Source organism: Pithys albifrons, chromosome 9 (assembly GCF_047495875.1).
Source record: "Pithys albifrons albifrons isolate INPA30051 chromosome 9, PitAlb_v1, whole genome shotgun sequence".
Classification (NCBI taxonomy): Eukaryota; Metazoa; Chordata; class Aves; order Passeriformes; family Thamnophilidae; genus Pithys; species Pithys albifrons.
In genome coordinates this window covers 28,311,365-28,338,168 of record NC_092466.1, presented here as the reverse complement: position 1 = coordinate 28,338,168, position 26,804 = coordinate 28,311,365, and the positions used below count along the sequence as shown (strand labels likewise).

The 26,804-nt window shown below is 41.4% G+C and overlaps 1 protein-coding gene across 7 annotated transcripts; it reads left to right on the top strand.

The window, feature by feature from the left end:
* Positions 1-291: 291 nt before the first annotated feature.
* GPRIN2 (G protein regulated inducer of neurite outgrowth 2) lies at positions 292-26,249 on the top strand. 7 transcript variants are annotated; one of them, XR_011698535.1, is made up of 4 exons: positions 13,310-13,442; positions 15,947-17,988; positions 22,978-23,118; positions 23,664-26,249. XR_011698535.1 is itself a non-coding variant. In XM_071563796.1 (2 exons), the coding sequence occupies exon 2, from the start codon at positions 15,963-15,965 to the stop codon at positions 17,724-17,726; it is 1,764 nt and encodes a 587-aa protein (XP_071419897.1). In that variant the 5' UTR covers positions 13,310-13,442; positions 15,947-15,962; the 3' UTR covers positions 17,727-20,115. The 7 variants fall into 7 exon arrangements, 1 of the variants encoding a protein (XP_071419897.1); XR_011698538.1 differs by having other exon boundaries at positions 22,978-25,139; positions 25,930-26,249; XR_011698539.1 differs by having other exon boundaries at positions 22,978-25,573; positions 26,022-26,249.
* Positions 26,250-26,804: the final 555 nt, after the last annotated feature.

The following is a 26,804-nucleotide window of genomic DNA, read 5'->3' as shown; positions in this document are numbered from 1 at the left end:
CTACATCACTGATGCATTCTGGACTTGGGTTTTGATTTCGGTTCTTTCCGATTGCTCCATATTACCAGAAGCAATGGGTGTTTCCTACTGGAGATTTCACCTTCACATGAAGGTAGGAATTGTATGCATACAGAATACCTTGACCCTGGAGTCAGTTCCTTTGTATACCTTTTATAATTTTCCTTTAGCCCTTCTAATCTTTTTTTCCTTCCCCTCTGCTCCTCCTCTTCCTGCCCCTTTTTGCCTCCCCTCCCTGTGCTTCCCTGGCGGCATTGCCGGCTCTGCACAGGCCCAGTTTCTCTAATCAGATGAAGCCGCAGGATTATCTCTCTCCCTCCCTCCTAGGCTCCATTTTATTTCCTCTCCAGCCAAGGGGAGAGCCAGGAAGGGATGCCACGTCTAGGCAGAGGGAACCCCATCTCCCAGTCTCCTGCCTTTGATGCTCTCTAACAATCCCACCCTTCCCCTTGTCATATGCTCACCTTAGTGTCAACAGCATCAGGCGAATCAAGGAAAGGAAATCTGAACTCTTTTGCCTTTTGTTCTCCTCAGATTTCTGAGCATCTATTTTTAAATACCCTCCAAATAACTTGGACAGGGAAGCTGGATGTGCAATCTCTGAGTAGGGGGAAGGTAAGGACCATGGAAGTCATGTATTGCCCGTTCTCTTGTCTCCTGTAAGGACACAGAGTCCTCCCTGTTTTGCCAGCAGGTCTTTGAGAGTAACAAAGCAGATGAGGGGAAGGGAGAGGAGCTGCACAGAGACAGACCCAGGCTTCTGTAAGTGCTGTGTTGGCAGGAGGGGCTTGATAGCTGGGCTGAAAAGCTCAGGAAATGGTAGTCTTCTATTTTTCTAAAATGATGGGAGCCGTGGCTCTGAGCTTTAATTGAATTTAATGTATTTCTGCAGAAGGTTTTCTTTTTCCAGTTCTGTTGTCTTTCACTTACATGTGTATGTGTTTGTCTTTTAGCAAGTGTTTCTAGAATATGCTTGTCAGTGTTTCTTTCGGGGAGAAAAACTCCCATAATCTTGTTCATCTTATTTCTCTGCACATCTGCAAATTTATGAAGATGCTATTTAATTACCTTTTGTGTATATGTTAGGGGTTTGTCCTAAAATAAGAGAAAAGAGTAAAATGTATTGCTTTAAATTGCTACCTTTTAGTAGTACGTCTAATCTGCCAGAGAATCATTTACCTTGGTTTTTTTTCCTACCATGTGTACCACGTGTTTTTTAAATTCCTGAGAAGTTGCTATCCAACACTAGAGAAAACCTGAGGAATATTTGAGTGCTTTCTGCATGTCAGCTTTCTTTTCACACCCTTCCTTCCTAGATAAATGATAATTTGGTATTTAGAATGGCAAATTATTTTTTTCTCTTAAACCAAAACACATCTTTCTCAAAGTCAATGATATGATCTGGTTTGGGTTTTTATTGTCACTAGGATTAATGTTTTAAATCAATGTCCTTAGCAGAAGAGTGTTTTGTGCATGTGTTGTGGTTTACAACCTCCTTTGATCATTGCAAGAATCTGTGCTGATGCACTTTTGGTTTTTAGGGGAAGAGGTTAAAAGGAAGGGGGAGCAAGCAGCTATTTCTGTTTAGAGAACTCAAAGCATGAAAGGTGACTGGAAAGACAGCCATGAGAAAATTATGTTTAGTAAGATGTTGATCTTGTACATAAATAACATGGACTACATAAAGATGAAAATCTGTCTCTTTTCCATTGACTCATGCTCCAAAGTCATCATCTCATACAAAAACATCAGTGATTTCCTTGCACCAAGACGTTGATTAAAGCTGGCAGGTAGATGTTTGCATGTTGAAAGCTAAGCATATGTCTGAGTGTTTGCAGTATGTAGATTATAGTAAGATCTGAGTTCAAAGACCTGTGCATGGAGTCTTTGTGTAAAAGAATTAAGTTTAGGGAAAGCTCAATTATGAGGGTGGATTAGATGAGGACTTCATGTTTTCATGTTGTGACTCAGTTACTCTGTAAAACATTTTTCCAGTTATAGGGTTTTGTTGATTTTTACAATCCAGACATTTTATCTTAACTGTACTCTAGAGAAAGCTGGAATTTCAATTTCAGTTATCTGACAATTATCTAATGCCATGTAAGAGCAGTAAACTACATATGGCCTTTTGGTGTCAGAGCTGGTTTATAATACCAAATATAATAAATTCCCATTAGATAACCATGCCAAATCCATGATTTTCCTGCCATAGTAAACTATGCATATTCAAACTGCCCTTGAAAAATCAGTGTCTGAGGGAGGGTTGATTAGGTGAAAACTGTTATTGATAATCATGATACTTCAGAAATTTAATTTTTTTTTTCTGTTAAGGGTAATGACAAGGGGTAAATTGGAGGTAGCTTTAAAATGCTCCAGGAATGAAGGAATTTGCTGTAACAATGAGATAATGTTACACCTGATTGCAGGTGGGTTAGTTCTGAGCAGAACAGCAATAAAATCTCTTCTTCAGCAGCTCTTCTGAAGATTAAAGAGCCTGAATTGTCCATTCCTTTCCCATGGAGTTTATGTTTTTAAATGAGGGTGGACTGTATTTCACTGGTCCCTTGTATTTGGATATTGCAAGCTATTACCCAGTTTGCAGGAAAATACAGCCTAGGAATTGTGCTTTCAAAGGCTAAGGATGGGGCAGAGAGCTACTAATGATATTTTTCGTATAAGTACTTTTTCCAGTTAATCAGAAAAAAAACCCCTTTTTTTTGTTACTGTACTGTTGCAAGTGACTCTCAAGTCATTGGGCAATTCTCTTACTTCCTAAAGGAAACAGAAATTTGTATCTTTGGCAGGTGTGTGTGATATTTCATTGCTTGTAGTCCAAACCATTCTGGCCCAAAAGCAACAGCACAGAAAGAATTATAGGCTGCAAATAATGTTACACTTTCCTTGTCAGCCATGAACTCTTTGGGGTTTTGTTGGTGTTTTTGTTTGTCTGTTTGGGTTTGATGGTTTTTGTTTTGGGGGAGTTTTGTTTGGTTTTTGTTTGTGTATGTTTTCTTTTTTTTTTTTTTTGTCATTTCCCCTGGCAATGAGCCACACCATAGGCCCTTTTGGTTAATTCTTGCAGTTTCGTTGTACAGAAATAAGAGGTTTTTAACTGGTGTAAACTGCAAAGCTTTATGCATACACAGTATCATATGTGAAAATGCTTCTCTCTGGGCTATTAAAGTTCTGGAAGATCTGAATTATTCAAACTCTGAATAGTAATTTTTTTTGGAGGGAGAATGGGGGGTGTTCCAGTGATGTGAGAGAAATCTTTTCAGTAAAAGCAAAATGAGGGGGAGAAAGAAAATAAATGTTGGAGTACAGTGATCAGGAATATCTGCATGAGGGATACAGAGAGAAGGTAGGGAACTAAAAGATACTGCATGAGTTATTCTCTGGTTAAGATAATTTGATGTAGTATTTCTTATGGATGCCTTTTAACTATTGAATCAATCTATAGCTATGCAGCTATTAGTTTGTATGTGTGTTAAGAGCTGTTCCTTGAGGAGTGTCCTCTGGTTCCTTAGTGGATTGTGGGGAAGAAGGTGGTCTCTTCCATTTAGAAAAGCTGTTAAAATTTTCAGAATAGAGTTCCACTCGGAGAAATTATCTTTAGCAACAGGAACCACAAAATAAAATCACTTTGTGCGGCTTAGGTATATTTACTCAGAGCATGGGAATTGGGTCAGGCCAGCTAATGAAGTTGACATCAGCCAGGTCTTTGCTAGCTTGGTGATAAGTGTGAGCATTCAGCATGTGAGCTATAGCCAAGCATCATTCTGTACCAAAAAAGTAACACAAGAAAGATCACCTTTGAACTATCCTGTTCCTGTGTGCACCTTTAAAGTTCTATATATCTCTAAAGTTCTAAATTATCACTGAATTCTCGCACAGTATGGATTTAATACAAAACAGAAAAAGAAGCAGGAGTATTTCTCCATCTGCAGAATATTTGCTAATTAAGCTCTATCGGGGCACACCTAAGTGTGCAAATGAAGGTTAATGGGATTGAGCAGTTGTAAGACCTTCATTTGACTTGCGGAGCTTTACTCTGGTCAACAGTGCATAAGGCTGACAGAACACAGTTCATCTGAGCTGAATTGAAAGATCCGACTTCCTTTTCAGCTCAGACTAAGCAAAGGTGACATGGAAATTGGAGAGATGATGAATGCACACAGCCACCCTGTGTTTGTTGTTTTGGAGGGTTTTTTAGACTTTTAAAATTGTTTGATTCTCAGTGGTCTCTAAACTGTGGAAGAGGTGGAGTGTTTTTGTTGCTTTAGTAACATGAGAGGTGCTAATGGATCAAAAAACTTTTGGAGTCACTGCCTCCTTCATATGTATCCCCTTGCCTTTAGAACACAGGGATCACTTTTGTGATCCTTTCCAAAGTCATTCCTGTTTTAACTTCTTTCAGTAAAAGGTACAGGTTCCACTAATCAATTAAAGAATGCTTTAGTATTGCAAAATGGCTGCACATTTCAGCTTCTCTTGAGGCTCAGGATGAGAAACTACAAGGAAACTTCTCACTGGCAAGGACAGAAGAAAGCACAAAATTATGAAAATAGTAAAAACCAAATATCATTGGATCATTCATTTTTAAGGGACCTTGGGAGTTCGTCTATTCCACTCTGCTCAGAGCAGAGACAGCTATGAGGTCAGATCAGATTTCTTAGGGTTTTGTCTGCTTGGATCTTGAATATGGTCAAACGAATGTTTGAAAAGCAAAGAATTCCTGTAACAGATTTTATTCTTTATAATCAATATTTGGTTGCTAGCAGTTAACACCAGATGCTCGAAGAATTATGCTCTAGCTGTCCATGTACCACAGGTGGCATCTTCCACTATCTGAGTAATGACAGGAACTGAATGGCCTTCCAGTTCCAAATTTATACCTCAAAATTTTGTGTTTCTGACATTATGAAATGTTAATAAGGAAGTAGAGACTTCTGCACTCATTTTGTGATTGAGATTAACCAAGAATGGGAGAAATTTGCTTGTTTACATGGAGCAGGGTGTAAATGTTAGTTCTAGAGGAAGTTCTTCACATGCTTGGATTGGACAAAGTATTTGCAAGATTTATTCTGCTCTTTTGATCTGCTACTTTATTCTGTTCTGGTTTTTCTCTCCTTAAGGTCTCTGGTGTCAAACAAGCCTTGGATAGCACGGGCTTCCCTCTAGCCAAGCTCCAATGCTTTTCTTCTCTCCTGAGAAGTCCTGAGAGAGTAGAGATATGCTCCCTTTCATCCCTTTCAGATACTTTCTGAAAAATATAGATAATGGTTTCCCACATAGGTCTGATTAGACCACAGAAATTGGGACAGTTGCTTTTTTGAGAGACAGACATTTCACTTTGACATATTAACAGGGGTTTTTAATGACAAAATGCCATGTCTGAAAGGAAAACTTATTCTTCCTAGTTCCTCCCACATTTTTTGTTTATAAATTTCAAGGCTAACTCATACCACAGTGGCAGCTTCTAGCAAGGCTATGAAATACGATTAGATAGTCCTCTTTTTAGTCCTTTTCAATACTCACTTATCCCTTTGGATAGAGATTGCTGGTTCTTTTCCAGCTTAAGGATACATAAAACACAGATTTCAGTGTGAACTGACAGCTTAAATTTGTTAGAGAATCTCTTTTTCATGAGAAGGTCATCTTAGTCCATAAAAGCTTTCCAGTGAATGCAGCACTGCTGGACAATGTGGTCTGCAATTGTGACAGCTCTGCTTATAAAGGTTTAATGAAGCTGCTTATAATAATACATTGCTACTTAATATACCCTGCATATATAATATGCATGTTGTTAGCATGTATATTACATAGAGAGTATATACATACGACACCTAATTTGAGAAATTCTGTTAATATTGGGTTTGTGTATTTGAAATTCTGAAGATTGCTCATCCTCACTTGATGTTTGAAAGCTGGAGGGGGGTACTTTAAACAGATACTTCTGAGGTGTGGATAGTGTCCCAACTTTGCTGGTAAGGTGAGCTTTCTGCAAGTGCAACAAGAATTTCCTGTAGAGATGCCCTATTTATTTCTTTCAAAGCAAATATTACAAAAGAAGGGCCTGAACATGTTATTCTCAATGTCTTATATTTAATATCTTTCATTCTGAGATTTGAGTGTGCTCTGCAATCATGAATTAAGCCTTTAAATACCTACATCAGAGACTTCTGCATCTAATCCCTGAGTCACAGTGAGTAAACTGAGTCACAAAGGGAATGACTTACTCAAGGTCATTCAGTATGTCAGTGAGCACAGACAGAATTAGAAGGCAATTGTTTCCTCTTTCTAATTACTGAGAAATTGTTTTTCATAATCTGGAAATCAGTTTCTGTCAGTCCACAATGTAGAAATCAGTGTTTTCCCTACCACTTCTGAATGCAGCTTCTGGAGGTAGATGGATTGTTGTTTAAATCTTTTTCTCCAAGGGTTTCTGTATAATTCATAAACACTCATTTAAATAAAGAATTGAAGGGGGGTTTGAATCCTTTTGTGTAGTGTTAAATCACAGGGGAAAACTAGAGAACAAGAAATGAAGGTAAATTACTGGGTCTTGCTAGATAAGTTGTCAGGTTTTTCTAGATAGGAGAGATTCAACTATTACACGTTGAAGAAGAGTGAACCATCTTTCATTGTTTTGGTGGGGCATCTTTCACTCTAAATACTGTTTTCCTTTAACCTAATGGAGATGTTTTTCCTATTACTTTTGTTTCTGTCCCCATTATTCCTGTTTGATGCTGCTGTAGGAATTACTATCCTTCAATTAAGGTTGATGTGTGAACATGAAAAGCCGCTGTACCTGTGGCTATATCCAGTCAGTATCTTTATGGCAGATTTGAGCTAGTAACTAGTTACAAAACTTTTATCTCTGTGGGCACAGCACTGGACCAAGTGAGTGAGTTTTTTGGGAAGGTTGGGCATGTTAAAGAGAGGCTTGGCCACCTCCTTCCAGCCAGCGCAGATCACACACACACACTGTCTGCCCGTCCCCTCGCACAGGCTGTGTGACTGAGCTTTAGGTGTCAGAGGTGTGTTCACCTGTCAGGGGACAGACTGTCTCATTGTCCTCATGTTCAAAAGTAACTAACTACAGTACTGAATCCTGCTGTTAAAGCCAGGGTATCTATAGTGCCGGCTGGCCTGGCCAAGTTCTCTCTAACTGTTGCTGTTAAGCTTTCAAGCAAAGAGCAAAAATGATTATTTGAATATTTTCTACTAAAACACACAATTTTACAAGTAGGTATTCTAATCATTTAGCCAGATTGGATGGAGTTTGTTGGATGTGCAGATTGCTGACCTCTTGTAAAGGTTGCATTAGTATCCAGCTGCATTCCCTTGCTCTGAGACTGGAAGCAGCTGCAAGTGAGCTTCTGGTTTTCTGTATGATTTTTACCTTCATGCTGCTTCACAGGCAGCTGTGATTCCAACAGTTTGCAAGCTTGGGCTTCTGATGGGCAGAGGCTTGCTGGGCAAGCCATGGCCATGTGTTTTTGCAGAGTTCCAGGTCAGTGGGTTTGCTTTGGAGGTCGGTCTGCTCAGGACTGCAGAGTGGGCACAGAAAGGGAGCTCTGAGGAGCACAAGCCGTTCTATGTCAGACTGACCCTGTATCCTCCAGTTTGGTACATGTGATGGAATAGGATTTGATCCTCTGCTGTGAAAAGGAAAAGGTTCAGTAGTGTCTGAAACACATGCAGATGTTGATGGATCACTGCAAATTTCCTGCATTAAAGATTAATTCCTAAAGAAATTATGAAATGTTTTTCTCACAGGATTTCTATACTGCCAGTTGATATCAGTAGCCAGAAATTCTTAACAGAATAAACCTGGTAGCTGATTAACAGTTTCATTTTGCTTAATTCTGATCTGCTTAAACCAGAAAGACAATTATATTAATATACCACTTCTGTAGGCACACACTGTTCACTGTAAGCATGATTCTAGGTCAATGTTGCCTGCTGTCATATTATTTGATTTTTTTAAGCCCCAGCTTCTGAAAACAGCTGATTACATGAGCATATCAGCATATTTCATTTGTAATTAAAAAGTTTTAAGTCATCTGACTGAAGACCTGAGCTTTAAAGAAGTGAGCTGTCAAACACTAAAAGTGAGCATCCAATAGGACTGTACAATATCTGATATTTTAGCTCTGTTGGGTATATTGTAGGGTATATTTGTATCTGAGGCCTGTCTGTGTGCACATGGCGTGGGAGTAACGTTTTGCTTATAAAATTCTTCTAAAAAAATCAAAATCCGAGAGATTTTTGAAATTGTTTCTGGGACAGATGATTAAATGAAGGCAGTGAGGAGGACACATAAAGTTGCGTGGTACATCATGTGGTGGTGTCAGGACTGTGTCCCCAACACATGCTTCCCTTGTGATAGAGTGCACTTCTCTCTGGTTTCCTAGTGATTTATTTGCAGCCCCATGTGAATTGTCCTCCCTGGGAATTCAGCTAAAGATGTCACTGAAACAGTCTGCTTTGATTCATCCATATCAGGCTCCTCTGTCATGGCACTCTCATTTTAGCCTTTTTCATTTTTAGAATTCTGAGTTCTCAGCTCTGCTTTCCTGGCTCAGACTGTACCAGGGCTGTCCCTGCTTGTTCTTAAAAGAGAATGTTCATCCTCTTGCATGGCTTTCCTTACCTGTTGGGATAACTGTGGACACACTGGCCTCATCATTCTGCACTGAGGTGAATGTATTGGCAAATGCTGGAATCAATTTTCTGATGTGGCAACTCATTTAATATCCCCTGGTGAGGTCACTGATAACCAGGCTACCCACGCATTTGGGGGAAGAGGTCTCTGCTTTGGTCACCAGTACAGAGATAGCTGAGTTTTATTAATACTCTGGGAAAAAAAGGGACTTTTTCCTTTTCATCTTGTTACCAATCAGTGCAGAGAGATATCTGTCCAGTGTGCTCAGCTTAGGATGTGGAACAGACAAAGTCTTTTGGAAAAGCCTGATAGACAAAGTGGCAATTAACAGAATGAAAGAGGCAGTGACTGACAGTTTGTACGAACGTCAGACACACACAGTCTCTGCTTGTGCAGTGCTGCATGCTGAGGGCCGGAACTCTTCTGCTCTCATGTTTTCTAGCCTGTCAAAGGTACTCCTCTTCCTACAGGTGAACTGTGGTCCCAGTGACACACACCACTGTCACTGGTGCTTCTCGTGGTGCAGAACTGAAAACCAGTCCCAGTCATTCCCATAAGTGTGCACTTGTATGTTGTGTCCATCTGATGGTATCTGTAGGTGCCCATACAAGTCTGTCCTGTAGATCTGTCTGATACTTGAAAATATTCAAGATGACCCAAAATATTTACAAAAGGGCATTAGCAGATTGAACTAAACAAAGCATAGTACATTTATAATGCTATTCCAAAATGGAAAGCCTCCAGGAAGATGACGGATTAAAGGTTAAGTGATTGGGGTCTCAACCCGAGTCTCTGTTAATCTAGTTGCATTGAAATAGTTGTATTGAGAGAATTTAGAGAAATTCTTTTATGTTCCCTGACAAGTGATAACTTTTTCCTCTATTGTAACTCCTCTATTCCTTCCTTTCACTTATACCTCACCAAAATAAAATAACAATTAAAAACAACAACAACAAAACCCCTAATCCCAGACACTTGAATCTCTAAGCTTTTTACTAAGGCTAATCCTGTTTTGCCAAAGTCTTTCAAGTGGTTTGACTCCCCCCACCCAACATAAATGTTAGTGATTACTGTTAATGAACTATTTCTTTCAGTAGCAGTAGTCGGGGAGAGGCCATCAGAACTCGTAATACTATCATGTCAATCTTTGTGTAAGTGCCAGACATCTTTCTTATCTTGTGCAAGGTACTGGTAATTCTCACTGTGGGCAAGCAGGGACACATTCTGAGACATAACCGTATTCTTATTTTTTTTTATTTTTGTGGTATAAGTCTCTTCAAATCTAATACTTCTCTAAAAGACAGTCATACTAGGTGATGTTACTTTTTATGTCATTTTACCACAGTAAACATATATCTTAGAAGTCCAGTCATAGATCCCAATAAGGAGTTGCTTAAAATACCAGGGCTGAAGAGAGCACAGCATGAATATGTTGCACTGCTTCTTGTACCTGATGTAGTTTGGCTATTTAGACAGAAATCTGGGGTTCTCTGTGTGCACTGTCCTGTGTCCCAGGCAGTGCCAGCAGTGTTAATGGCTAAGTGACAGCTGCCCCTTAGGTTGTAATCAAAGTTGTGTCATTTTAACCATAAACTACTCTTGCCTTTTCAAATGTATAACCATGGTGTTTGTAGTAAGATTAAATAGAGTTAAGAACTACATATAGCAGCCTTCTATTCAAGTAAATCTCCTAAGTTAATTAAAATCACACTACTCTCCTTGTATAAAACATGTATGTGTTTGTCTTGAAGGTTGGTCCTGTTGCAGAAATTCTGTGTTTGCCTTATGAAGCTGATTATTGCCCAGGTTGCTGATGCACAGTGGGGCCAGAATAACACCAATGAAAGGGTGAATTCAGAGCAAGGACCTTGCAAGCCTCTGATGCTGCACATCTTCTCTAAGTGCTGGTGCTGCTGTGGAGGGTCCTGGTCAGGACCCGAAATGTACAGTCACCATCCAAAAATGTTGGTGTGGATCAAACTGACAAATGCTTTTCCAAATTCCACATTTGCATGTTAGTGCTCTCACCTCTGAAACTGTCTCTGATTTTATCACTTATTTTGAAGTCAGATGCTGATTTTGAAAGCATAAAATGAAATGTTATGAGGACATTTTTATTTTTTTAATTGTATGATCAGCAAAGTGAAGATGGGTGAAACAGCCTGCAGTCACTATTACAGGTGTTGTTGACTAGTGGGTTGACCATCAGAGTTATATAAAGTAAAAATAAACTGTGGAAATCTTAGAGAAATAAGACTCTGGCATTGCATGCATGTTTCTAGTAAATAATATTAAATTTCTCTGACTCTCCCCAAATTCTTCCACTAAATTGTATTGTTTAATGTGTTAGGTGATTTATCCTGCCTCAGTGTCTCTTAAGTTACTGTTGTCAACAGAGTACTAAGCAGGGGTTTATAAAAAAAAGAGAAAATTACTTTTTACATGGGCCATTAGTGATAGGACAAAGTAGAATGATTTTAAACTAAAAGATGGGAGATTTAGATAAGATTTTAGGAAGACATTCTTTACTGCAAGGGTGATGAAACACTGGAACAGGTTGCCCAGTGGAGTTGTGGATGCCCCATCCCTGGAAGTGTTCAAGGCCAGACTGGATAGAACCCTGAACAGCCTGATCCAGTGAGTGGCATCTCTGCCATGGCAGGAGGTGGAAACTAGATAGTCTTTAAAGTCCCTTCCAAACCAAACTATTCTGTGATGAGTCTGTGAAAGTGAGTAGTTGCCATCATGTAACTTGTAACATTACAGTGCAGATTTCTGCTTGAGACAGTTCTCAAAATGAAGCATCCTAAAAGGGTCCAACAGCTGTGTTATTTTTATGGCATTTTGTAGTTTCTCTCTTTGCTTGTTGGAGGAAAAGCAAGCATGGCTGGATTCCTTTTGTTATTAACACATCATCTCATGTTATCATCCCATGTTACTATCCTTGTTGTGGGAACTGTGATCTGTTTTATGGATGTCTCATTTTTCATATCACTCTTTTGAAGCCTTCTCTTTTGAAGTGAGGAGAAGAAAGCAATCACTAACAGATACTCAATACAGGAGCTAAGTACAATCATACTGAAATATATGTGTTATTATTATTATTTGACATGAAATCTTTATATATTGACATATGTGGAACACAAATATACTGAAAAGTTTTAGAATCATGGTTAATTTGTAAGTATATGTCTTTCAATTGATAACATACGTAATTTTAATATTTTGGGACTAAATTTACTGGTGCATTAAATAGGTCACAACTTTAATCATAAGTCATAGCAAAATACACATTTGTTGCTTTAAAGTAGTTCAGTGGAATTAGTGAAAGCAGCCTAGATCCTCTCATAAGCTATCTGAAGCTAAGCCAAAAATAGTGGATGTTAATTCCATTTCTATCCTAATCCTTTCTCTGCTTGTCTAACAATTTTCTATATATTCATAACAGAGTATCTGCCTCAAAGTTACTGCTTTCTTCTTTGTCTATTCAGGTGTGGATTTCCTTTGAATTTCCAAAATAAAACCTTTCAGGTCAACTCAGAGCCTACAATAGGACCTTTTTAATTAAATTCCTTTCCTATAAATTATATATTTACCTTTTAAGAAGCAAAGTTAAGCAAAGCAATCTTCTCTGCTCAGCATGCACAAAATGAGTTGCTTTGGCTCCCTGTGCACCCACTAATCAGCTGTGTTTCTGTCCATGTTTCACGCGGTATTCCATTCCTGATTAGCTGATTCACAAAATGCAGTGGTGGTGTGTGACTGTGACGTTAGAGAGGTCCCATGTTTTGGGGTTGGATTTTTTTGTTGTTGTTGTTTTTCAAAAGGTTTGTCACACCATTCTTGGTGCCTGACCCAGCCCTTTGCTGGTAAATGTATCAGTATGGCCATCCAGACACTTCTGCTTCCTGCCCCTGCTCCGCAGTCACTGCTGAATGAGTCTGCCCAGGCTTGCGTGGGAGGTGCCACACCTCGGCGCGTGGACACGTGGCGTTGGGACCCTTCTGTAGGCATGTGGACCTATGTGGGAGAAGTTTTGGGTACTCTGAGAAATCAGTGCCAGCATTGCACATGTGAAATGTAGAGTTTGGGAAGGTGCGTGTGGGATCACGTGCCATTTCTGAAGGCTTGGGAAGAAGGGCACTGCATGCACAGGTTTGCTCTGGGTTTATGCCACATGTGAGTTTATGTTTCTCCAGGGGGGGTGATCTTTTTCCTCCCTGTGCTGACATTAGTGATCGGTGTAGTTGGATTGATAATTTGATGTAATGAGAGCTAAGCCACTTTAAAAAAACAACAAAAGTAGTCATCAGGATCAGCAAGCTGGTGTTTGTGGCACACCTGCCTGCTCACCTGCGCTGCTGTGAAATGCTGAGGCAACATTCGGATGCAGCAGAGGTGAGGAAAGGCCAGGTCTACCATGGGTCTGTTTGCAGCTGTCACTCTCCATGCAGAGCTCCACATGCACAAGCCTGGCTCAGGGCCCTGGCTCTGCCAGGTGGACACAATGTGCTGTTGTGTAAGAGCTCCGGAGTGGGGCAAAGGAGCAGGGAATGGAGGGCGAAAGCAATAGGTGGCCTATAAAAGGAGACATGTTCAGGGTGACTGGGAAAAGTAACTTCAGATTTCAACATGAGAGGGAAGTGCATTATTCTCAAAGAAGCTGTTTCATCTTGCTTGAATGGGGCTTTTTTCCCTTTTTTACCAATTTTTTCCTCATCCTTAACTGTGTCATAAAGTCTCCGTTGAGAAGGTGAGATGCTGTACTACTTAATTGGTAATTGTTCCTATTGTTTTCAAGGCTCAGAAGTCATAGGATAATTCTTACAATTGTGCTAGCGTAGAGCATTGATCTATCTGAGCAAGGATGTTTGAATGCTGCTGGTAGTTGCTGGTTATCATGTTATATATGTATATACATGTGTGATATATGCCACATTGGCCCACATTTGGTCTTGATGTCACCTGCAAAAATAAATTTCCTCAGAGTTCTCTTGGAGGTTTCCTGGCCAGCATCGCACTGGATGTTGTTTTCAGTAATGTCACTGTATTTGGACTGTTTTGTTTGTCTGAATGTGTTTTGTGTGAAGTGATGAATCAGTTTCAAATTGCATCACTTCTTTCAGTTTACAGAGGTTTCTGCTGCATAAAGAAAGCAAATAGAGGCCTTGGTCTCTGTGTATATTTATATATTTAAACCCTGTAAACTTTGTAAGAGAACACTTCAAAGTCCACAAGGCCTTGTATTATGTGTAACACAATATGTTTGAGCCTTCCCTTCTCCTGAGTCTCAATATTTGTGTCTGAGGATTTCCATTAGTAAGTGTTGTTTCATCCCGGTATGTGTGAGAGCCTAACAGGTGTTACCTGTTAAAGAGATTAAATGTAAGGTTTTCACCTTGCAGACAGCTATGCACTGGTGTTTAATCCTATTGACTCCTTTGAACCCTGTGTGGCAGACTCTCCCCATGTGTGCAAGTGGCTGCAGGACAGGTAACACACTGGAGGAGGTGAAGCCCTTATGAAGGACAGGAAACTGCCTTTTGCCTGTATATGGGCCAAATCTGAGCAAACCCTTTGCTAGAGGATATTGCTGCCAGTCACAAGTGCCTGCTACTCAGCCCACAATTAGAAGCTTCCTAAGAAAGTGGTTGTGAATATTTTTATTTTTTAATAATTGTCATGCTCAGTTTAATTTTGTTATGGAAAACAGGCAACACAAATGGATTTCAGGTGATGGGAAAATTGCAAACTGTTAGCCTGCCAGAGTTAACTGTCAGAATGGAATTAGAAGCACTAACAGCTGCCTGTATCAGCAGTAGAGCTCTTGGTTTGTGGATGGAGCAGAAGGTGTGCTCTATATCAGTTATGCTGGTTGGTAGATGACTCTTTGAGCCTGTAAATATCATATTAGAGTGATCACATATTAGAAGCTTCATACTGAGAGAGTTGAATATGAGCCCTTACAGCCACCACATTCTTGGTGTGATGAGTGAACTTTCCTGTTACATTTGCAGAATGTTTTTGTTTACCATGGGTATGTATGCTTTTTGTTCCACACATTCATTTTTATTTCAGTGATACAGTGCACAGTTGTGCAGGTTTCTGTAGGAGACCTGCTTGGGAGGCAGAATGTAGAGAGAACCTCTGTGGGAAAGTTGTCTAAAACAAGGAATTGTGGCTTCCGCTATACATCTGCACAACAAAATACCCAGTTATACTTGGCGTGGAAGAAATGCACAAATGCTCTAGATTTTCCTCTTCAACCCAATGAGTTCTTGTACAAAGGAAATGTACCTATGTGTGTAGATAGATATAGATACATGAGCATATTTAAACATCCTAGTTATACAAATGTCGCAACACCTCTGTGACACTTAGGCACTGTGCATAGTCAATCAGTGAAAGATCTGATTGAACCAGCAAAAATGGGTCACTAAGCCTGGTTAGATTAAAAATCTTCAATCACAACTTCTCTTATGTGGCAGTGCTAACATAAATGTTAACAATCTATATGATGCTACACCAACCAGTTGGAACAAGGGTTTTCTAACAGTAGAAGTAACTGAAAAAAGGAGAGGAGGATCATGGTACTTCGGTTAGAGGTTTTCTTATTTTGTTTTTACCCTGCTTTTCGTGCAGTGAGTGTGGCCCTTCCACAGCCAGCATGAAATTGTGGATTTACAAAGATAATTGGCCCAAGCAGCCCAAAGCTTGTACTCTTAACAGAGTCCGTGCTGAGATGAAGACTCTCCCTACAGCTCTGTGGTTCCTAGAGGAGTTTCACCTCCAGCCTTTTACTGGATCCCTCTTTGCTGCCACCTCCTATGGTGCCAGTGATGAGCACAAGGTAGAAAGCCCCCTGAGCTGTCATGGGCCAGCTGGGTATCTGTGCCCTGTGCTGGCTGGCACCAATGGCTCCAATGAATTCAGGAAAGATAAGAGTTGGTAATGTTGGGATTGTTCTTGTTAAAAGGTAGAAAACAAGAAAATTTTTTTTCCATTTGTGTTTTATGAAATGGAAAAAAACCCCAGAATTTCAATAAATCCTGAATTTGGGGAAAAACGCTTTGTGGAAACTGAAAATGGAAACTGATTGGCCTGAGTACTCATAGACTAGAATACTGTGCTTTTTAGAAGGTATTTGTGAACTGTGCAAAGCAAGAAGCCCAGGCAGAAGGCAATAGGGATTATAGTTTCTGGTACATTTATTTGCTTCTTAAATTGCTTCTTTTCCTTCTCCACCATTTCCTGCAGATCTCTCTTTTCTGCCATGTCAGCTGACAGCCACCAGCTCCACACCCATTCCTACCAGGACTCGCTGAGTTCTGCTTGTCACAGGCTCTCGAATGTCAACAGTCACCCCTTGTCCAAGAGCTCCTCAAATCTGACCTGTATTGGGCAATCAAGTCTAGAGGAAAGGCTAAACAATAGACAGGAGCTGAAGAAAAGCTACAGTAGCACTATCTGCCATACCCTGGAAAACAGGAGTGATGCAAGCAGCGTGCAGAGTCCTGGATGGATGGGACTTGGGTCAGAGGCCCAAACCACAAGTGACCAGTCAGCCAATGCTGGTTCAGAGAGCAGAACTAAGACTACAAACCATTTTTTGATCACTGGACAGACCTCAGCATCCTGGGAAGTGGGGGATGCTAAGATGTGTGTAAAGAGCAGCACTGTTGAGAACGTTTCTTCAGCCTGCACTGTTCACCCACAAAGCTTGTGTGAAATGGAAGCATCGGGAACGGCCCTTCAGAGAAGCCACTCAGACCTAACCTGCAGTTGCAAACAGCAGACTTATGTCACTCACATGGAAACCAGTGCTACCCACTCCAGCCTAAGCTCTTCTAGCTGCAGGCATGGTCTGCCAGTGGCTAGGACGTCCTTCCAAACACAGAGGTATGGATCAGAAACAAATGAAAACACATCTCACTATCCAAACCTTGTGACTCATCTTCCAGTCTTACCTAGAGACCAGCAAGTCCCCACAAACACCTTTGACAGTGGCACTATTCCACGTAACACTACTGTTTACACAGATCCTGGAACATTTCATGCTGCTGTTCTAGGACACCACATGCCTGGAAATGGTTTCCCAAACAGAGCAATGTTCAATCAAGCCACTGGGATTATTCATGGTGGTCTGACTTATGGTAATATTCCAAACTCTGCATACCCCCCCATGGTGATGACAGTTCATAACAACTCTGCAGGGCCCTGTAGTATAAGGCAGGATGCCTTGAAGGCAGATGCCACCATCCCTGCCTACTGCCACTCTTTGCCCATCCCATCCATACAGCTTGTTCCGCGGTTGGTGTGCTCCGTTAGCGAGACAGGAAAAGAGCCAGCAGCACCTGGCTATTTTCATTCCTTTTCTGCTTCAGACATTCTGACATATCCTAAGCTGGTGTCTTCAGTAAGTGAATCAGGCCTGGATGCCAAGAGAGTCCTGAAGTGCTGTGATGTTCCTTCAGAACAGCTGCAGCACACTCAGCACTGTGCTCAGCAGGACAGAGCTCCTCCAGAAACCCTCGGCAGCCAGCACAGTGCAGACATGGCAGTGACAACTAAGGATATGTGGACTATGACCTCTATGAATGATTTAGCAAAAGGACTGAAGTCACCTCTTGAGCGCAGAGATGCCGAGGTACAAACTCTTCCCACCATGGAATGCAAATCTGTGGCAACAAGCCCAGCAGCTGCAGCAGAAGGTCACTCACATGTGTTCCCAGAGGTGAACCTGGAGCAAGACTTGGAGGCCCCCAAATCTCCAGTACGTGAAGTGAGATGGGATGATGAAGGAATGACATGGGAAGTGTATGGGGCATCTGTGGATCCAGAAGTACTCGGGGTAGCGATTCAAAAACATCTCGAGTTTCAAATAGAACAATTCCAGACAGAGCCTCCTAAGGAGGCTGAGAAAAGTAATGAGGAACCACCTTCTGAAAAAACAGGAAAAAAAAGGCCTTTCAGAACAGTGATGCATTCCCTGAGATATCCAAGCTGTTGTGCTCGTTCCAGTACTGCTGTGGAATGAGCACAGCTGTAGGATGTAGGATAGCTGTGCTGCTTCTGAATTGTAAATAAATGCTGACACTAAGTTGTTAACACAGTACATGTGGACAGTCCACATCAGAGTAAGTGGGAAAAGTTCAGTAATCATCAAATATACATCAAAGCAAGGGAAAACGCATGGCTGGACCACATAACAGAGAACATAAACTGAACATCTCATCTGAATGTCCTTGACTATATTTAATGTAGCACTGTTTTCTTCTATGTTAGCTTTAAACCATATGGTAAGGAATGAAACTTCTTTTCTAAATGATGCATCTTTTTAAAATAATGATGACTTTTTCTGTATTTGAATAATTTAGGGTTAGAAAACAAAGTTAGAAAATTATGCTTTAATCAAAGTTCTTAGCTTTCAGTCCTACTCCATCAAGTTGTTTTGGGAGCTGTTTTGCTGTTAATTTGTAATAATGCTGACTACAAGTCCACTTTAGCTGTAGACAGAATGACAAACTAGTGTAATGCTCTATGACAAAGAATTGTAACTTTTTCTACATAACTGTGAAGTAATTTCAGTGTTGTTAGTCTGAACTCTTCCCTTTGAAAGCTCACGTGCATTGGATGCTCCTTTAACTTTCTGATTAGTTTGTAGTTATGATGAATTACACTCTAAATATCCAGAACTGATGTTTGCCAAGTGATTGACACAAAGGTCTGGTATTACCAAAGATGACTCATGTAATGTGAATTACTTCCTGAATGCTTGTTTTAGAGACATAAAACAAAGCTGTTCAGATTAGTGTGTCACACATCATGCCCTACAACTACAACTCATAAGCAGTTCTGTTTTGCTTGTATTAAAAGTAATTTCCAGTGAATTATTTTTATGTGCATCTATCCTGAGCAGTGGTTATTTGGCTGTTGCATAAGCCACAGGGGACAGTTTGTTTGTAACCTTTGCTCATCCTGTGTTCCTGCTCTGGTCTGACGTCAAGCGCCTGCTGAACGTGAGACCTTGTGTCTCCCCAAAGTACTGCTGTAAGGTTATTTGTTCTCAGTGCCTTGGTCATTTGGGCAGCTTAAACATTTATTTTCTCCTAAAAACAACTTTGCAAACAATTTCTCAGTGAGAAACGTTTTATGATTATGTAATGCAGCTGTAGTGCAGGGCCTGTTTGAAGAAAAGGGTTTGTCAAGGAAGCTGAGAATACTATTCCCATTGTGGCCTTTGGTCAGTGGGCTGTGATGCATTAATTTATTAATTTCACTCCTGGACAAAGTGGAATTAAACAGAGCTGGCTTCTGTGAAATTTACTGAGTTCAAGAGGCTTCATTCAGGCCCTGGGACTTAGGCCTTGATGAAGTCTGAGCTGCAAAGGAGTTTTATACAAACCAAGTCTGAAACCACTGGAATATGATGCCTTACTCAGGATGCTTCTATAGCTCTGAGCATCCAAGTTTTGATAATGATCCTGGATATTAAAATCCCTTTTCTAAAGCTTTAATGGAAGTAAAGAAGTAATGAGTAACTAAATAAGATTACTCTGCTGTTATTTAGAGTTTAGCTAAACAGTTTCTATACAAACTTATTTTATGGTCCAGAGTATTGAACACTGATTTCTCCCTTTCTTCAAATATTACACTTTGAGAATTTTAAGCACTGTGGCAGTCTAAAACTTTGTGTTGTCTATTAGCCTGTCGAGGGGTGTGCAGGAGAATTAAAGATTTGAAGAGTCAAACTAAACCTTCAAAATAGCAAGTGTACCTTGCTCCCATGTCCATCCTAATCCATACTTTTGAGGTATTTGACATGTGGGATGCTCTGTATTCTCCTTCCCACCTCTGCCATTCCAAGCTCTGCTCCAAAATAAAGCCCCCCTCCCAGGAAGATGATAAAACAGGGCCAGTATTGAACTGGTCAGAAAGAGAGAGTTTGCAGAAGGGACTGGAAGAATATGGCAAAATCCTTTGAATGATTTGGCTGTTGTACTATAAAAGCTGGAACAATTCTTAGGTTTCATGCAGCTCTGGAGGCAATTACTTATGGCTTGTGCATTGGTGCAGACTTGCTACCACAATCCTAAACACTGGTTATCATTCCTGGATAAGTACAATAAATAACAAGTAAGGGGAAAGGATACCAATGATTTGCAAGTCCAGAAAAACAGATGCTCACTCATTCCAGGCATTGTGAGTCTTCAGGATAATAATTGGAGTTACTGTTGTTTGTAAAAATAGCATTTATGTTTGAGGATTTCCTATGCTTTTGGAAAGGTTTAAAGCACAAAGTATATTAATAGAGATCTAAGGGCAAAAAAACAACAATAAACACTCATCTGAATATTAGCTGCATGGATAAAATAAGTCTTTTCACTTGTATGATGGATGCCTCAATAAAAGGCAGTTTGGATTCACGTTGCATTTAGGTTCAATTTTTAAAAAAAATTAAATGCAGCCATATTGTATATTAAGTATTCTCTGTTTAAGTGTTACTCTTGTAAATGTGAGAAGTGTGATTCTGTTTTGTAATGTTTTCTAACTTAGGAAAATCCAAATCCATTACATTCTAGTCTCGAATATAAATAAAGTAGCAGAAAGACTCACTCTAAATTTATAACTGAGTGGGCCAATGCTGAACACAGATGCTTGTCAGGCCAGGGTGAAATTAGGCTGTATTATTTTCCGGACCCCATTTGAAAACCAGTTTGCATTGCATGATGTTGCCTCTGCTGCCCAGCCTGAATGCTCAGAGACCAGTTAGAGCTGAGGGAACTGGGGCTGCCATTCCCTGGAATCCTCAGGGAGGGCTGCACTGGCACACTGGGTGCTTAACCATTTTGCCTCAGTGCTCCTACTTCCCTTAACATATGGGAAAAGCCACAGCTAATGCAGCATTTGGATATGCTATGTTGTCCCAAGACACTAAGTAATGTCTCTAGAAGGATTTAATTGTATATGAAACTCAAGACTGAGAGATTGATAATAGGTTGACATGCTTAGCTCAGTGACTCAGCACAGATTGAAGGGAATTGATACTAATATCAGTATGCTGATGAAATAGCTCTGAAAAGGTGGTAAATCATTCATTTCACTCTGCATTATTATTTACTGTTACCACTCCTAGAGGAGAGGCCAAGACCCACAAGACATTTGACACTATTATTGTTGTATAGTTGCTATTTGAGATAATCTTTGTGGGGTTAAATACTGAAATAGAGGATATTCTCTCAGTGTTTAAAACCTTCCATAGTTAATTCTTAGGAAAAACAAACAAATCCAAACCACTAAAAAGTTGCTTAGTTGTTGTCATGTCAGTCACTTTTAAAATCCTTGTATTTATTTGTTTGGTCCTCTCCTGAAAATGTCAGTTTTTTCTGAGAAACAGCTTTCTAGAGTTGTGTGTGTGACAGGTTGCTTCCTGGCTGAGGATCTGGTGGAAGTGCCACCTAACCAAATTCACTCCAGGCCCAGTAACATGGGTGCCCCTGTAACAAACTCCCCAGTGATTCCTGCTGCCCCAGGGCAATGAGGACACAGCAGCAGGGATAGGGTGTGCTGCTGGTGGGCTCTCTGGAGCTGGCTGCCCCTAACAGGGGTGCCACAGGCTCTCCCTCACTCCCAGTTCTGTCGGTGGGGTCTGCAGACCACTTGCCTTTGGGCTCCTGCTGCTAGAAGAGACCTGGATCCTGGGCTGATTCTGCTAAGGATGGCCACAGATCCCTCCCTTTCCACACAAGCTTTGCTGTTGGAACCCCTGCTCTGGAGAAAGCGTACCTTCTTTCCAGATGTAGCTTAAGAAAGTCTGTGTTGTGCAGCTGAGCCAGAGGCCCCATGGAGTGACTCTGCTCCATGCCCACAGTCTTCTGAGATGGGCGAGTGGGAGGAGGAAAAAGCAACCAGCTGTTCTGTACCCAAATGCAGCCAAGATGTTCCCAGGGAAAAAGAGCAGTCCCACTGTACAGACAGCGGAGTGTATTTCTTCCTGATCACTTCTGTGCTTATGGCCAGTAAGAAATGATGACAGGCTGGACTAATTGCATTATTGGATAGACATTTAGTCTTTTAAATCCAAAGCAGTAACAACCTGTCTGGAGATGTGCTGAGGTAAGAGGCCTTCTGGAGGGATGTTACTCCCTGTTAAAGATGGAATAAGAAAAACAGTGTAATTTTGCTTAGGAAAAGTAAAGTGTGGTGACGTTGGGTTAAAGCAGAAGCTCAGAGTGGAGACGAGACTGAGGAACCTCAGTTCCACACAGGGAGCAGGGCCAAGTGCCCTCCAGACGCTCCTACTGTCCCCCTCCCTTCAGAAGCTTTTCCAACTGTGAAATTGCAATGTTAATTCTTCATTGCCATCTGTTCCTTTCAGACATGTTGAGGTGATTAATTTGTCTTCCTAAGCCCTTTGAAAATGAAAGCAATCTATTAGTGCTAAGTAATACTGTTAGTTGGCAAGACAAAAAGAGGCAGCATGTGGGTTTATGAGTTGGAAATAAATAATTCTAATCAACTCTCACAGCACCATTTAAATAACTTAGTGGAACTTGCTGCGTCAGTCACTCGTCTTTCACTTCTAGGGGACTTTAGGGCTCTGAGATTGATTTCTAAGTTTTCTTTTTTTTTCCTCTGTTCAAAACTATGGATCTGAAATGAAGAACACAATGTACCTATTGGGCTTCTTTCCAAAGCCTTGTTATTTAAGCAGGTCACAAGATCCAGCTGACCCTCTGCAAAAAAAGGGGAATTTAATGCCTGTGAGCCTGTGCATAGAGCCCTGGACTGCTCAAGTCTGCAAGTACTGCCTCTCCACAAGTGCTTCCTGCCTGGGAGGGAGGGAGTTGTGCTTTCTGCTGATGCCATAGCCCGAGTCATCCCACCCCCTGCCACTCTGCAGTGGGAAGCTCAGTATAAAAATGGGTGTGCTCCACTTTCCACCTCTGCCAGCTGGAATGAACCTATTGTTTTCTGCTGGGCAGCACTCCTGCCCCAGGCAAAACCAGTGCTGTGGAGTTGTTTTTCCTCCTGGAACTCCTTCATCGGACTAGGCACATGGTCACTTATGGCTCTTACTGCCAGCCTGCATCAGTGAGGAGAATGGTGCATGTCCTTTGCATATCCATGTTTCTGTAGAAGTGCTGAGTCTTGAGCGGACAGCCATCACATGTACCAGAGCCCATGTGTTCAGATAGCAGAGTACTAAGCTGTAGCTTGTAAGTCCTTAGAAGCATTAATCCTTTCTAATATGTGACCTAAACAGATGTCATCTGTCTTATTATCAGGCTTTCAGGATACTACAGGCTATGTCACTCAGATGATGTGAAGGAAGCTTAGAAAACCAAGGGCAGAAACACAAGCAAGGAAATGGTGCTGCAGACTTCCATCCATCCATCCCATTCCAGGCTCTTCCTGCTCACCTCCAGGTACAAAGGACGGCTCCAGCAACACTGTGTCACAGGTGTGAGGAAGGGGAGATTTTGTGCCCCATGGTGTTAAAGGCAGTGGAACATAAGGAATCTGGGTCAAGTGCCCTGGTGAACTCCTGCTGGCCAGGATTACATCGCTGAGCTCCACCTGGCGCACAGCCTGGCAGCACACTCTGCCTCCTCAGCATCTTCTGGTCCCTGCTCACCTCCTACAACTTTCATTGTAGAGCAGAGATGGGGTCACAGCTTGGGGGGCAGTGAACTTTGCCCAAACACCCTTTTGTTTGTGCTTTCCAATGCACACCTGCTGACAGACAGCTCTTTGTAATACAGGAGGCAGAGAGAACTGTCCAGGCCTGGGTGCCATCACTGACCTGTGCTCTGCCGCCCTGGCAGCAGGCGCTGCTGGAGTTTGAGTTTCTGGTCCTTCCCCTGATACAGATACAACACATGCATAAAAAGTTGGGCTTTTCACCTGCTCTGATGGCTTTTTGCAATGGTTGTGGGTAATTTGCTTACTCTCCCTCTGGTTTTGGTTTTAGGGCAAACTGCTTTGCCCCAATTGGGACTGAGCAGAAATTTGTGCATGTAGGTAAGTTAAATGCTGTTTTTTGTTCACATTGTCTGGAAAATCCCACACATGTCATTGTTTCAGAGAATCCAGCTTTAGGAAAACCTTTCTGTTAATTTGAATTCATAGTGTGATGGGTTATATTGTAATCTCTTCTTTATGTTTGTAGTGATCTGAATGTGCTAAATTTAACACTTTTCTTCAGCAGCAACCTCACTCTAACAGTAGAATTAGGGGTTAATTAGTCTTGTGCTGCTGTAGCTGCTTTCTTGAAAAGGATCTTGGGAAAAGATGAGCCAAGTGTTTCTGAGGAAGCAGAAGAGACCTATTTTGATTGTGTGATGCCTATTGTTCAACAACCTACTTCTCCACTCAAATGAGAGCAATCCCTAAAGCGGTAACACAGCCCTTGTATTATAAGCCTGCACTGTGTCCTTTCCTGCTCCAATTTTGACTGTAATATGTGTGCATGTATACATATATACATAGGGAAGGGAGGAGGTTCAAAATGTTTAGTGACCAAAATTACTCTGCTGTTTCACTAAAGGCTCAATCTATGTTCGTAGTAGAAAAAGTTTTCTGAAGTAGTTTGAAGTTCTGTAAAAGAGTTTTAGGTGAGTTAAAATTGTTTATACACTTTTTACATGCTTCCTTCCTTCTAGTGTGAGCCCTTTGTGCTGTGCCTGAGTGCTGACACTGAGACCTCACCTGGGGCTGCAGAAAGCAGGGACGTGCAACTCCTCTGCTTTCGCCTCCCTGGAGTCCCTTTCCTCGTGTTCAAATACAGGTGTTTGTAGCGGGGCCAGCACCCCACTTGAGTCACCAGGCCTGCGCCTTCCTATGCGTTTTCTTCTCATTAATTTATTATTCACATATTTTTGTTACTTTTGTCATAGAAAACTGGAATATCTGAGTATTATATGCCTTTATATGAAATAAAGTACTTTTCTCTATTGCAGTATTAAATTTGTTTCAGTCAGCAGCTCTTCCCTGTGCTGCTTTCCCACCTCTCAAGCATCACAGAAGCCAACTGTCTTTTGCTCAAGCTGACTAATAATAATCTCGCCTAGTTTAAGCTCATCACCTCAACCCTTACATTTTGACAGTAAGCTCTACACTTGCATGGCAAACTTTCCCACTGATGTTCTGATTTGTTAAATTTACAGTGTTTTTAATATCCCAAGTTGTGCCAGGCACCTATTAAAGAATTGACTGTGTGGTGCATGTGGAACATGACTAAGGATTTGTGTTTAATACTTATCTTCTTCCTCAATATTTCAAGTTGTAGGAGCTACCGAGTCTAGGATCAATGAACGACTTGGGATGTGACTTTGCTTATTGAATGTATTTCTCTGTGTGTTGGTGACAGGCCAGCAAACACCACAGGAGAGTTATATCAGGTACTGAAGCAAAGCCCTGCTCCTGGCCTTGGCAAGTGTCATTACAGGTATGCACCATCTTTAAGGCTATTTTTCAGTGACATCAACGTCACTGTTGTGGCAAAGGTAGCTGATGAATTCAGTAACACACTTACTGATAAATAACAGTTTGTGTTGCCACGTTTTTGCGTAGCTATTCAGCCATTTCTGCTGTCACTGAAGATGTGATGGAGCCTATTTTAAACTACAAAGCATACAAGGGCACTCCTCTCATTTGTAAAGCATATGTGAATGGCAGTGCCTATCCATCATACCTGAACTGAGTGCGTTTTCCCCTTCATAGAGGGGAAGGCATTTAATTTCTGGCCATCAAAGAATCTCCTGTTTCTGCAAAAGGATATATGTAAATATCATGGTGGCTGTTTCAGATGCATCCAACAAGTGAAGCTTTGGAAGGTTTCAGGAGGGAAAAGTTAATAACAAAAGAAGCGGACAAAAACAGGTGAGGATTAAAAAGGCCACACATGTAGTTTTGTTTCAAAGGATGTGTGGGATCCCTAGGAAAACCAGCTTGCATAGGCATCTATCACATAAAAGATGCTGTGCTGACAAACATCTGGATGTTTGGGTATTTGCTTACCAATATGTCTGTGTATAGGGTGTGGAGTCCTAATACCTGCATGCTATACATGATGAAGTACCACATAAATAAGGGTATTTCCCTCTACAGTTGCTGGTAACTGCTCTTGCACAAGAGAAAAAAAATTCTGTTATCACAAGTTAATCTGTTCCTTTTCTCTGTTCCTCTACTTAGGAATGACACTTGGTTAAAACTTCTGTTATTTTTTGCATTGATAGGTTTGGGCCACAACAGTAGATGATTTGTTCATGTCTGTGGCAGGACACTAATTCACAAATGCTGAGTTCTCAATGGTGCCCATTTCTTCCAGAAGTTCTGCCTTTGTTTGGACTGCCTGGAGAAGCTACAGAAGAACCTCTTCAAATGAAAGATGAGTGTGGTGTTGGGTGGTATAGTATGTATTTCTGTTTGATGTGAAGTGGGGCAGATGAAGAGACAGTAATTAAAGAGCTTGCAGAAATGAGAAATCCCTAAACAGTGAAAGAAAAAAGGCTGTGTGTGGTGTGCAGGAAATGGCTATTAAAACATCTGTTTATATATGAAACTCTTTGTGTTGGGGTTCAAAAACATTAGTATCTCTCTGGCAGTGAGGTAGCTCGACACAAAAAGCAAGGGTTCAAAGTGAGTGAATGCAGCAGAGAGCTTTGCAAGCCCCCTGCAGGCAGTGAAGCCTTGAACTCGGCACGGCTGAGCCCTCCATGCGCTCCTCGGGCCGGCGCTGCGGGGTCGGGCTGCGGCCACGGGCAGAGTGGGAAGGCTGGGTATGGATCTGGCACTCGGCTCCGGGACTGAGTGCCAGGTCACAGCCGGCCTGGAAGGGGACCAAGGACAGACGTCAGAGAGGATACGTGGGAGGGAGGGCCATGCACCCGGCCTGGCAGGGACAAAGGGAAAGCAGCCCTCTTCCAGCTGCAGGAAACGCGATTCCTCTGGGAGCTGGGTGAGGTTCCCTGACGCCGACAATGGGGCTCTTGCTGCTTCTGGCAGGACCAGTTTGTTAGTCTGCCTTGGCCAGCTGTGTACTGTGCTTGCTGTGGCACTGTCTGTGTTCTGCACTTCTGTATTTCCCCTTCACGAGGCAGGGAAGGACTGC